The following is a 14,211-nucleotide window of genomic DNA, read 5'->3' as shown; positions in this document are numbered from 1 at the left end:
ATGAGGAGACATGACCCGATAAGATCCCTCATTAAGATGCTTGCAACAGAATTCAGAAGGCTGTATGGTCTCTTGTGACCCGGTGAACAGGTGCTTGGAGGGCATGCTAATGAAACCCTTGAGAGTCCATACGCTGCTTGACAGCTAACAACACTTTAATATCACACGATGTGAATGCACATCAATTTACAGGCCAGATTTTGAAGAATTTGAACACATTTCTTCTGTGGAACTGAAAAGGTGATTTTTTTAAAGGACAACCTTAATGGAGACTGTGACTATCAAGCTCTAAAATCACAAAAGAAGCACCATTAAAAAACACTGTAAAAACTGGTAACCTGCAATACCTGCAAGAGTCATTTCTACTTGATTCAATCCATACAAAACTTTTGTTGGTATAAATGAATGTATTTGTTTTGATTCAGTGATACTAAATTTCTGACTTGAATCAAATCAGTTAATTTAGATTTTTAGTTAACTTTTTTTTTTTTTTTAGTAAGTATTTTTAGTTTAAGTGCACATGTCTGACAGACTAAAAAAATATAAGTAAAATGTAGTTTACTGATAATCTCTGATCTTGACAGACACCATTCACATTCATTTTCATTTTATGGAAAAGAGTGGTCAGGATATTCTTCAAAAAGGAATATTTTGTGCTCCGCAGAATAAGGAAAATCATGTGGGTTTGAAACGCCTTAAAATTAGGTAAATGGTGACAGATTTTTCATTTTAGGGTGAAGCTGTGCCTTTAAAGTGCATATTCCAGATTAGAGACCCCAGTGAGTCGATGTATAAAAAAATAATGTAGGAACTATTAAACTATACTTTAAAAAACGCTGTTAAGGCTCCTGGAGTCATTTTTGTGAGAGAATTTTACTTCCGCATCTGAAAACCTCCAAAACCGGAAGTGACGCAACAAGAGGGAGTGCGGTCCATAGGAAAACAATGGATCACAATGACAGTTCGGACGCTGAGGAAATTTTAAGTGTTTATTTACACTTATGACGGACCACAGATACAATTATGAGCCTGCTATGCGGCCAAGAGAGCAGGGACAGGCCAGGATTAGACAGAACAACGGTCAGAGGAGACAAATTGATTTGTGTGAGCAGAACAAGGCAGGTGACTTGGTGAGAGACCAGTGTTAGCTTACATATATACACATGTTAGCTAATGATATGTAATCAGGTAATAGCAAAGCTAGTATTGGTCGTCTATGAGTATTGATACTTACCAGTAACAGAAACTAATAAGCATTGATCAGGCGTGTCACACTCGTTAATATCCGACTCTTAATGTTACGTGATATAGCGGTTTCTCATCACCACAGGAGAGAGAGATAAACATGTTTTTGTTTCATTATGTGTGGGAAATGTGGAAAACATGATCACATCTTAACAGCAAATCAAAGCCAAAGCTGAATTAAGTTGGTGCATACTGAGTCTTAGTGGAGAATGTGACCAACACTTGCTGTGCAGCGTCTGACTCTGCACCCGTATGTGCTACAGACAGACTCTATACACTTCAGACAGGAGCATGGACCTCTCCAGGCCAGCAGACACATGTATGTTTAGGGCAGAGATCATTTATTATTCTGAGCTAAATACTTGTATGTATAAATACATAGTAAATTAAAGATTTGAATATTACATTAATGCATTTAGCATACACATTTATCCAAAGCCACTTAAAGTGCAATCAGGGTAACATTTTTTTTTTTTTTTGTGTTCCCCTGGGAATCGAACCCACAACCTTTTGCACTGCTAACACAATGCTCTACCAGTGAGCCACAGGAACACTTAAAAACATCTGAATATTATTATTACTATTTTTTTTTTTTCAATTACAAGCTGGCTGTATTTAGGTCACAACTACCTGTAAGTCACACTTTTTGATGCCATTGGTATAAGACATTTTGACAGCATACAGGCAAGATGTCTGCTGGGCCTATGGCATTCTGAGCAGGCACATGAGGAAGGCCTTACCTGCATGTGTTGTGTCAGCCACTAGCACTGTTAATACCTAACTCAAAACACAACATTGCAACTGTTGATATATATAACTAATGTGATGTTAACGGGTGTTAAATTGTGAATGCTGTGCTAGATACACAACATCCTCATCTTGTTGATCCTCTGGAGGGAACTGAAAAGAGGAGCAGGTATAGTGGAGGACAGTGCTGCGTTCTCGTGGAGCCTGTGGTGACCTGCAGTATTCCTCTCTCAGAGACTCCATGAGGCCTGATGCATATGCTGGGAGAAGCAAGCAAAAGTTTAGATCACATTCACTGCTGACCATGCTTTTCCACACGGCTTCCATCACATCTGCATCTCCATTAAGGTGGTTAATAACAGCTGACCTTCACTGCTTCAGATTTTCTTCACACGCCCTCATTACTTGCAATGTCTCCCGAATCCTTATAAACACACCACATGACAAAAACAAAAAAACAAATACCAATTAGATGTGCAAACAATGTCATTAAGCTGTAACTAGACTTGATGGTTATAATATTAGCAAACTGAGGTTAACCAACCAGCTATGCCTTCTCATATGGTAACGTTTTTACATGGTATATAATGTTATTGCTAATGCTTACAAGCTAGCTGCGGTGATTTACAACAACCCATACACATCTCGCTGTGTCTCATTTTTTAAATAATTATGTTCACTGATTTGGTAGGTAGCAAATGTTTAAAAACAAGACTTACGGTGCACAGTTGACGTTTTCGTGGAGCAGCATCTCTGACGGATCCGTGAGCATCATGTCTCCCACCGGCGGCCGAGCCACAGGCGGACCAGGACCCGACGAGGGTGCTGTGTGCATCAGCTCTTAGTCTCACTCAATTCTTGCTTCGGTATCCCATGTTGAACTGCATCATATCCTCCGGTGTAAAGTGATCGCTAAGTTACACACAACTGCGTTTCTCAAAGCAGATGCATTAGTGAAGTCCCGTCTCTTCACCTGCACAAACACACACAGGCCCGGAAGATACCATCCGATTTCTTGTTAGGAAACCTGTGGACTCGATGTCCTGACAGGCTGGAGTTAGTGCAACCTCCATAAATGCATCATTTACCATGACAATGATAAATTGAAATAAAATAACTACCGAAAACACACTGACTCACGCCTGCTCAAAGCAGAGCTCAGCACACGACTCCCTCTCGTGACGTAATATGACGCGATGTTAGAAAAAAAAGCTTTTGAGTTTTCAGAACTGTCAAGGAAACCATCACTTTTCCTTCTAAATTTGTGCCCTCACGTCTTGTAAAACATTTTCAAATCCTGCATTAATGGTTCATATGGTATTTTCATACAAGGTTATATATTAATTAGATTTTTTTTTAACCTGCAATATGCACTTTAAGACAGATAAACGCTCCCTAGTGTTTCTGTTAAAGAGGCTGTGTTTTTATGGTAACATTAAACTGTTGTTTACACCAGGCCACAATTTTCCACCCATCCCAGTTCTGACAATCCAAAAATACATAGCTGACTATTTACACAGAACAATCAGTTGCCGTCATTTTAAGCTCAAATTTCATGTGAAAGCTCAGGATCAACATCAGAATTCACACACAGAATTTGTATTTTACTATGGACAAACATGTGTCTAGAATGATGGATTAATACTCTCAGACAAACATGCTATGCAGCTAAAGCAGAGATATTTGTGTTTGTGATATTTTCAATTCAAAATGTGAACATCACAACAGTGTTGGGGGTAATGCATTACAAGTAACGGGAGTTACGTAATCAGATTACTTTTTTCAAGTAACTAGTAAAGTAACGCATTACTTTTTTATTTACAAGAAAATATCTGAGTTACTTTTTCAAAAAAGTAACGCCAGTTACTTTGTATTCCCATTTTTTGACTGACAAGCCTCCTGTTCCCATATTGGGAGAAATCGGAAGTATGGAGGCGTTGTGTGTGCCGTGTGACCATGATTTTACTGTAGTTCTAGACTAAATGTGAATGTGCATTAATTCATCCCACTCACAAAAAAACAAAAAAAAAAAAACAGATTTAGTATTCATCAAAATTAATCAAAACAGTGAAATGCAAACTCAGAATATGACGCAAACCTGCAATAACTAAATATATTAAATAACACAAATGTATCTGTTCCCATTTTATTAACTAGTGTCTTTGCTGCTGACCTTTAATGATCCAGTTCAACCATACTAATGATCAAAAATGACTTTAGATAAACTAACAATTGTGCTTCATTGTTTTTTTTTATTGCTGAAGAGTGTTGAACCTTCTTCTCCTGTGTTCTACTGTACAGACATGAATTTACTTTTCCTTCAGCCTGAGGTTTATTCATCACACTTTTTGGTGTGAAAGGGCTTTTACGTTTGCTATAAATAGAACTTCTTATATTAAAAACAATCAAACCCTGCTCATATTTAAAAAGTAACGTGAAAGTAACGCAAAAGTAATGTAACACATTACTTTCCATAAAAAGTAACTAAGTAACATATTTAGTTACTTTTTTAGGGAGTAACGCAATATTGTAAGGCATTACTTTTAAAAGTAACTTTCCCCAACACTGCATCACAAAGAAAAGTTATCTGGAGCTTTCCTGATTGCTTTTTGCAGGAATGATTTCCTTTGACTGACCATGTCTAAAGTTTTGATAAGTGACATCAAGAAGGGACATAATTTTGGTGGGAAAACAACGACAGAAAATAGTATTTTGATGTGAGAGGACAACAGGGATGGACTTTTACACAGAAGGAAGTGTTGTTATGGATTATGGACCGGAAATAAAGGTTTAGGAATTATTGTGATGTTTTTATCATCTTTTTTGACTCTCATTCTGACGACACCCATTCACTGCAGAGGATCCATTGGTGAGCAAGTGATGCAATGCTATATTTCTCCAAATCTGTTACTATGGAAAAAAAAACAAAAACAAAAAAAAAACAATTATTTTCAACAAAATTTAATTTATGGATGAACTGATTTTCTTTAAGAGTTTGAAATGATAAACCAATATATAAAATGTTGAAATGAAAACAAAAAGTATTATGACACTTCATGGTTGTGACAAATGTAATACAAAACAAACATAAAAAAAGTAGTTTTAAAGACTATAAAATATCACAAATTATAGTTATATAATTAAAGTATAATATTGGTGGCCGTTCTTAAAAATGATTTTTAAGATCTCTTTAATTCTTTACAATTTATAACTGTAGAAAATAGTTAACAGATTATTTTATAAATAAATTCAATCTTCAAATAGTAATCTATTATCAATATGATTGTGTAGTTTGTTGCAAAAGGACATTTTAGGACGCTGGATACTTTAGGGTGTTATGGTGACAAACATTTCACTAAAACACAAACATCTTGCTAGATTGGGGCTTGTTTTAGTGGAGTTTGCTCCACTAAATACACTGATATATGGACTTGGTAAAAATAGGATCAGGCACCAGAATTAGTATGTGATGGGACACAAGAGAAGCACATAAACCAGTCACTAATCAGATTAGACAGGATTATGTCTCTAGACTCTCGACGCGTCTGCAACAGGCTTGGTAGCAACAGGTTGGTCAGCATGTGAACATGCCATTGGATAACCAAATGAAGATAAACAAACCAAGGGATACATTCTTATGCACTGAAGTTTAAGAGGGATCTTCATTCAGCTACTGAAGCATTCAACCAGGCATTGTATCAAGGTATTTACCTGCTTCAATGTTTTTAAGCAAATAAATACCAGAATTCCTCAATACAAGATTCCTCTTTCTCTCAAAGCCACAGCAGTTGATCGTCCACTGTGGTGGTGAGTCTTAAATCAAAGTTTATGTTAGTATTTTATTTCATCTATATATTGCAGGCAATAGAGCACCATGTGAAATCGTCATAAAATGGCTACTTATGTACTGTGGTCAGCAGTTGTCTGGACTCTCAAGGGCCTGTTTTGCACATGGAGATTTTTCTGGGTAATTATTTCCTCTTCAGTGAATGCCAGTATTAATGCATTCTATAAATATATTTTAGTTTTACTTTACTCCTACACAAATCACTGGTAAATCAAATCAAATATCATTTGTACTGCAGGTCAGCCCATATTGTGCTCTTAAATCCGCAGCTGACACTGACCATAAACCCCCATCAAAACTGACCACAGGTAAATCCCAATATCACAAAAAAGCAGTCATCAATCAGTTATTATGTAAAAGAAGCAAAGTCTGATGACTGTTTACCAATTATAATGTACGTACATGTAATGCCTGTACCTGTCCAATAGATGGCAGGCTAGTTTTGTGAAATGATAAGTATTCTGAGAAAATCACATTGCAACTCACTTAAATCTACAAATTCAGAAACCTTTTAAAATAAAGTAGAGCAAAACAGTTTACATACTGTATGAGTTTATTCTGAATTTAAGGGAAGTAATTGATTAGGCACCCTCAAAACATCTATGACTTTCTTTCTTCAGAGGAAAACTAAAGACATTATGTTTTTGTCAATACAGTAACATTGTTACTGTATTGACAAAAGAACATTGTACTCCATTGACTTTAACTGTACAGACAAAAAAGCACAGAGATATTCATATTCACATAAGTAAAAAGTCATAGAGGTTTTGTATGATATATAAGTTAGTAAATAGCAACAGATTTATTTTTATTTTTAGGTGAACTATCCTAAGTGTGTATTAAATGTTTGACTTATCAAAACAGAATCAGCATTTGTCAAAATATTATTTCTAAAGACTTGTATAAATCTGTAGCTGTCCAGGATGTCAAGCATCTTGCTGGGACAAATGTAAATGCAGACTCAGAGAAAAAGGCCAAACCAGAAAACCGTGTTCAGCATAAACGCACAAGTGGCCTGTTCAAGAGACTGCTAAAGGCTGAGGGGGAGATTCAAGAACTGAAGATAGAGATTGCAAATCAGAGAGCATCATGGGAGATGCGGTTTGTGGAGCTCCAAAAGAGACAACATAATCTTAGAGACCAGGTATGTGGGTCTAATAATATTTCAGAAATGAAACTCATAAATCCATTATAATGAACCACCTGTGACACAATTGCTGCTTTTATCGCCTGCCACTTCTTCTAAATGCAACATATAGGCCTAGGCATGCTTTTTTGATAATGCTATAACTGTTTCATAAGTTAATTAACTGGATGGCTAAAGTAACATGCCATTGGATAACTAGCAATGCTCATGGTTTGCAGTACTTAAAAATGCTTGATGTCACTTTATTACTAAATATTAGTATCTATCATGGCAGATAAGCTTGAAGTGCAAACTTTCATATCATCAGTTTGTCGCGCTCACAGTACGTATCAAGCCCGAACTAAGAACATAAAGCTTGTTAGCAGGAACAATTAAAGTCTCTTCAAAATGAAACTTAATACTGACAAGCCACGGAACATTTTCGATTGATTGAATTTCTGCATTCCTCTGGAAAATTCAAATTCAACTAAAGAAAATTACACAAACAATGAGTTTTGGTCAAATATTTTTACTAGCCATTTTAATACAGCCATAATGGAGTCTTGCTTGAGTTTGCGATTATATAAAACAGTTTAATGAAGTACTACATAATACATAAGGAAGAGCAAAGTAATTTAACCCTCTGGTGTGTGAAAATTGAAAATGATTTGTGTGTGGAGTGCAATATTGCTACACTATTAATAAAAGACAATATAGATCAAAATAGTTCCAAACAAAGCCACACAACCACTGCAACACGGAGAAACACATCGTAGTGGTGTTTTATTCCTGAATGATTAAGTCTTGAACAATTCAATTGAGTAAATGATTCAGTGACTCCATCGTAAAGATGGTCACATGTTTCATTTCGGAATAACTAGGCATTTTTGGACAAATTGGTTGAATGAATGATTCATGACTAACTCATAAATACAGTGTGGGAACAGACAAGATTTGAATAGAGCCTTTTTAACTCATATTTTAATTGTGTTATGTGATCTTTTCAGTTGACCTCTGAGATTCTGGTAAGGACTGGAATGCCGTACAGAGACAATGATTCAGAAGAAACAAATGAAGTCTTTCTAGAGTCTGGCTTGGAGAATGGACTTTATTCTGAGGAGAAAGAACATGAATGTTCTAGTAAGTTCCTTTGGTGGACTGTCTGGATGTCAGAACTGCCCTTGTGTGAGGATAATTGAAATGAAATACATTTGAACAAATGAAACATTTCTTCCAACTTTCTACAGGTGATCTCAGACACCAGGAAAAGGGACCTGCTGTGGAATTGCTTCGAGATGGTGTTGACCAAAAAAGTTTGTGTGGCAGTCAAACCTCCTGCCCATCAGACTCCAGAGCCACCTCTGCCATGTCTAACATCAGGTATCTTTGATTTGATAGTGTTTTAAGCTGGACATATTCATTCATGCCCTACTCCTGTCATTGAAGTGCACTGTCACAATAAAGCATTGCAGAGAATTGTGTCATAAACAGAAATATCTGACTGTGGAATCCAGTGACTGATCATTCAGAAGTACATATTCCAGAGAGCTGTGTATTAATTAATTAATAAATAATTTATTAATCCCTATTTGCATAGGAGCATAGTAAAATGTTACATTCTGTGTTTAATTTAACTTGATGTTCAAACTTATATTTTGCATGACCTCTTTCTTCAGTGTAAGGTCTTGGAGGAGCAGAGGGGGACCTCATCGAGTGTTTGTACCCCACTCCCCTCTGGATCTGAAGACTGGGCACAGGGTCCGAATCATGTTACCCTCTGGACACATCAGCACTGGTACCTTACGCTACCTGGGCAATTTGCAGAATTCTCCCGAATACCATCTTGGCGTAGAACTGGAGTTGGCTGATAATGGACAACATGATGGCACCTATGAAGGACAGCGCTACTTTGACTGGTATGATTATTTTTCTTGCCTTCAACAATTCAGATGATGGGAAAAATGTGTATACTTTCATGAAAAGACCAGATAAGAATGTCCACTGTGGTGGATTAGCATAAATTTTTACTGCATTATAACAACACTTGGTGAAACTAGTTGAACATTGATCTTTTCAGCAGAGTAGATATTGGAACTTTAAATGATATCATAGTAATAATAGTAATAATAATAGATTATTATTTCAATATTTTATATTTCAGCAAGGATACATTGAAATTTTACCATATTGATCCTTTCTGGTAAAACATTTGCCTTTTGACAGTGGTTCTGGGCCAGTGATCCTCTATATCCTATATACAGTGATCCTATATATCGATCCTCTGTATCCCCATGAAATAAACTGTAAGCTATTGTCTTCCCAGAATATTAATGTTGGTTGTCATTGATTGCCAAATAAGAAATTTGATTTGACTGGACAGTTTGAATATTATAACATTATCATTAATAATAATAATAATAATAATAATAATAATAAAAACTTTAGGTAGCTTATCAAAAGCAGTAGTCAATCAGCAAACAAGAAGCACTCTTATTATTTTTCCAATGGAAAACAAGTGCAAGGGGGAAAAAAGGCTAAAGGATTCATCTCAAACGTCAAGGTTTGCTTAATGATGTCATTTTTGATATGTGTCTGGATCAGTGTTTGGGAAAGTTACTTTTAAAAGTTATGCATTACAATATTGCATTGCTTACACAAAAAAATAACTAATTGCATTACTTAGTTACTTTTTATGGATTGTAATGCATTACATTAATTTTGCATTGCATTTTCTTAACTGGGCTATTTTTGGCAAATGTATAAGCCCTATCACATCAAAAGTGAAATGAGTAAGCCTCAGGCTGAAGGAAATGTAAATACACATCTGTACAGTAGAGGGCGCAGCTTAAGTAAACCTTTCAACTGTGCTACCATTCTGGATTGCATGAAGAATAGTTACTTTAAAAAAGTAATCTGATTACATAACTCACGTTACTTGTAATGCATTATCCCCAACACTGGTCTGGATGTTGTGTTTTGCGTTAAAAAAAAAAATAAAAAAAATAATAAAAAAATTATTACACCAAAAAAAAAAAAAAAATTAAGTGTTTTACTCACCCCAGATGCTTTCCTAGGTGTATATGACTTTCTTCTTTCAGACAAATCCAGTCAGAGTTATATAAAAAATTTGCTTTGATCTTTTAAGCTCTATCATTGCAGTCAGAGGGTGTTGCAGTGCTTCAGTCCAAAAGAAGTGCAATAAAAAGCACCCTTCCATAAAAAAGCGTCTCACACGGCTCCGTGGGGTGAACAAAGGCCTCCTGTAGCAACTCAATGCATTTTTGTAAGAAAAATATCCATATTCAAAATGTAATTATCACTTTAATCTAGCTTGTGTCAACAGTTGTACACAGAAGCAGTTCCAGGGTGATGACGTATGAGGTCAGCGATGCGGATGCGCTGGTGAGTCTTGTGAAAACCAATGTTTGTTAACAGGAGCAAAGGAAACAAAGTTTCCTTACTTTAGCAAACGAAAACCAGTCTCCTCTTGGCTTATATCGAAATCCTCCGACATTCTTTTTTACAATTCCTCATTTTGTACTTCTAGTTAGTGACCGTTGTTTCGTTTTGATCTCTCTGCTGCATTTCCACGTGCATCACTTCTGAGCGGCGCATGCACAAAGCTGACTTCATACGTCATCCGCCCGGAACTACTTCCGTTTACCACAGTGAGCACAAGCTAGATTAAAGTGATTATTACGTTTTGAGTATGGATATTTTTCTTACAAAAACGCATCGATTCGCTACAGGAGGCCTTTGTTTACCCCCCGGAGCCGTGTGAGACACTTTTTTTATGGAAGGGTGCTTTTTATTTCACGTCTTTTGGACTGAAGCAATGTAACACCCATTGACTGCAATGATACAGCTTGAAAGATCAAAGACAATTTTTTATAAAACTCCGACTGGATTCGTCTGAAAGAAGAAAGTCATATACAACTAGGATGCCTCGGGGGTTAGATAAAACGCAGCCTAATTTTCATTTTTGGGTGAACTAACTAACAGTTTTCACACCCTGTCTAAACCAGATGAGAATGGCGTGACACATTGCACTAAAAGCAAACAGAACCTGTTATTATCAGTGAAAGCTTATGTAGCTGACTTGTTGCCTTGCTGATCTATCAGGCAGTGAATTTGCAGGTAGTGTTTGTGAACAAAGGTACCTCTCCAAACTGACTTCATATAGACTTCTGAAGCAGCATAACAGTTTAGTCGTGTACAAAAAAATAGAGAGAGCTTTAGTGATAACTAAGCAAATATTTAATTACTACAATGCTAATTTCCTGCTAGAAATTACATCAAAAGTGGAAAAAATTACCACCAACCACTTTCATACACCATCTTTATTTTTTAGCTCAACTGTCACGTAATGGAACACACAGGACTGTGCAGCAAAGGATACCGTGCTGCCTTTAAAAATCATTCACGATGATTAGATCTATATGTGCCTTGTCACTTTAGTATCCTGCGGAGGGAGTATTTTTCAGCTTTCGGATGCAACCGCTGTCTACACTAGCAGTCGACAGTAAACACATGACCTGTTCTATACTGCCAGCAATTGGTGTTAAAATATTGCAGACTATATTCTTTTTTGTAAGTAGTTACAAGTCTTAGCTTGTCTTGTCGTGAATCTTTGGTGTGAAAACAAACAAACAAACAAAAAAACAAACAAACCCAGGAACACATCAAAACCCCCTTTTTAAAATACTGCTATTAGTATTCCAGTTTTGAGTAATGTTGTTTAAAAATACTTTGTCTTTAGTGTTATTCTTTGCTTCTGATATTTCTTTTTTAATTTCCTCTTTCTCCTCAGTGACCCTGGACATGGTGCATTTGTAGCATTCAGTAAATTGTTAATGGCTTGGGAGTAGATGCTCTTATTGGAACACTTAAGTGAAGACTCTTCAGGCCACTCAAGGGCACTCTTGCAACAATTCGCTGTATGGATCCACAATAAAGCGCTGCAGTGGTGACATCTTTTTGTAGGCCAACCCAGAAGTTAACATCACCCTGGTTCCATCGACAAAAGTAGAAATGTAGCATACACCAGTCACATGACTTCAATGTCGCCACCATTGATCTACCAACAACTCTTTCAGTCTTTGTATAATTTTTTTTTTTTCCTGCAAGTTTGAGTTAGAATATTTTGCATGAGTTTGACTATAAACTCGAGGCTGTAATGAGTAAGTTTACCTGTTTGCTTTGATGATGTTTAAAATCCCAGACGACCTCTGTAGTCACATTTAGCTACTTGTTAGCAACCACCTTTATCAAGACAAGTAAAAGCTTAAAAAAACACAAGGTGGTATTACAGGTGTATTTTATGTCATAGAATAAAATGTGACAATATATTGAGCTTGTGCTCACCACTTCAGGCATTTACCCAAAAACCCATAAAAAAAACAAAAAACAAATTTGATTGATTTCGGGATGATGGAACCGGAAGTGCTAAAATGCTAACTCTTTCCAGGTTTGGCCTACAAAAATATGTTATCCCTGCAGCACTGCTTGTGAAGAGTATAACTCTACTAGTAGAACAATTTCTACACCACTAGTGTCACCAAATGTAATAGCAAAACTACGGAGCCCGGGAGGTCACCTGTAGGAGAAAAAAATACAATCTGTGGCGATGGTTTTGCAATCCGTCCCCTCAGTTTGTAAACCGTATTCACAAATTCTTAAACTGTTCCCTCGGTTTAACAAATCTTGCCCACGGATTAATAAACCATACCCATGGATTTCCAATCCGTGCGCTTCGATTTTGTAAACCGTACCTTCGGTTTTTGAATCCGTACCTACAAATTCATAATCCGTGCGCACGCTTTCATAATCCGTTCCCTCGGATTTGTAAATTCATGGATTTGTGGCCCCACCCCCACCGGCAGATTCATTTGTGTTTATTAAACATTATTTTTCATAGTAGCCTATGAGACCATGATCCGCACTCACACAATAGTCTTCTTTTTAGCGTTAATTTTACATTAATCACCAATAAGATAAGACACGTTGTCATTCCTTTGCTCTCTAACTGAATGCAATGTTATAATAAGCCTAATTATTTAATAATATCATTAACAGTGAAGCATGCATCTAACTCTGGGGGAAAAAGCTTAGTATAATAAAATCATCTAAATAAGTCTTCATGCTAAGAAAGAATAGTACACAAACACATTTCCAAAACTGTAAAAGGTTATTTAAAAATAAACCATTCACAAATTATTTTATGACAAACATTTTACTGTCTTAAGTGCACTCATTTATTTAGCCTATAAATAAATAATTATTTATTTAGCCTATAAATAATTATAATTATTTTTATTATTATTATATATTATTATACAGGTTATGCATAAGAAGCTTTTATCCAAAACGACTTACAAAAGAGGAACAAATTACTCCAGAGTCTGTCACAATGCCAGGTTTATTATACAATAATAATCAAGTGATAAGATTATCACAAATGAAACAAGATTTTGATGCACATCTTTCTTATTAAATCGTTGTATTCCACCTCGTACTAAAATTGAAGACACTTTGCTGTAGGCATATTCCACATAATAATATGCAATAAAACAGTATGTTAACACATAGGCTACCTAGGAGCTTGTTCCATGACTCCGTGAGTACAGTTTACAAATCCAAGGGAACGGATTGCGAAAGTGTGCGCACGGATTATGAATTTGTGGGTACGGATTCAAAACCGAAGGTACGGTTTACAAAATCTGAGTGCACGGATTGGAAATTCGTGGGTATGGTTTATTAATCTGTGGGCACGATTTGTTAAACCGAGGGAACAGTTTAAGAATTCGTGAGTAGGGTTTATAAACTGAGGGGACGGATTGCAAAACTGTCTGCACGGATTGTTTTTTTTTCTCCTACAGGTGACTTCTTGGGCTCCAAACAAAACTGATGATTGTTTTCACACAAAAATTAATATAACCCCAAAACTGTGCTATTGGATGCACATGGTAGCAATGTTTTGAAAGTGGCATTAATCGAATGTATTAGTTGTTTGTTGTCTTTGCTTATTAAGCTGGGATAGGACAAAGTGTTAGCAAAACTTTTGAGAAAGTATATGATTTTGGATGTTCTCTCTCTGTTTTGATGCTTGATGATGTGGGTTTCTTTAACCTGTTACTGTTGACCTGTAATCTGTCAACCCCATTGAATGAGAAAGCGTAAGCGTTTTACAAGATGGTGATTTTGTATGAATTTGTACAGTGTGATTTGTATGAAAACATGATTTTTA

At 36.2% G+C, this 14,211-nt stretch overlaps 1 protein-coding gene across 1 annotated transcript; it reads left to right on the top strand.

Annotated features, from left to right (window-relative positions):
• The first annotated feature begins 5,533 nt into the window (after positions 1–5,533).
• On the top strand, positions 5,534–12,573 carry LOC122148063. The gene is made up of 8 exons (XM_042773338.1): positions 5,534–5,695; positions 5,854–5,959; positions 6,078–6,147; positions 6,754–6,983; positions 7,973–8,105; positions 8,213–8,345; positions 8,642–8,881; positions 11,776–12,573. Exons 2-8 carry the CDS (start codon positions 5,885–5,887, stop codon positions 11,831–11,833), a joined length of 939 nt encoding a protein of 312 aa, XP_042629272.1. The 5' UTR covers positions 5,534–5,695; positions 5,854–5,884; the 3' UTR covers positions 11,834–12,573.
• Positions 12,574–14,211: the final 1,638 nt, after the last annotated feature.

The sequence above is a fragment of the Cyprinus carpio genome, chromosome A16, assembly GCF_018340385.1.
Source record: "Cyprinus carpio isolate SPL01 chromosome A16, ASM1834038v1, whole genome shotgun sequence".
Classification (NCBI taxonomy): Eukaryota; Metazoa; Chordata; class Actinopteri; order Cypriniformes; family Cyprinidae; genus Cyprinus; species Cyprinus carpio.
This window is presented reverse-complemented; position numbering and strand designations above follow the sequence as displayed.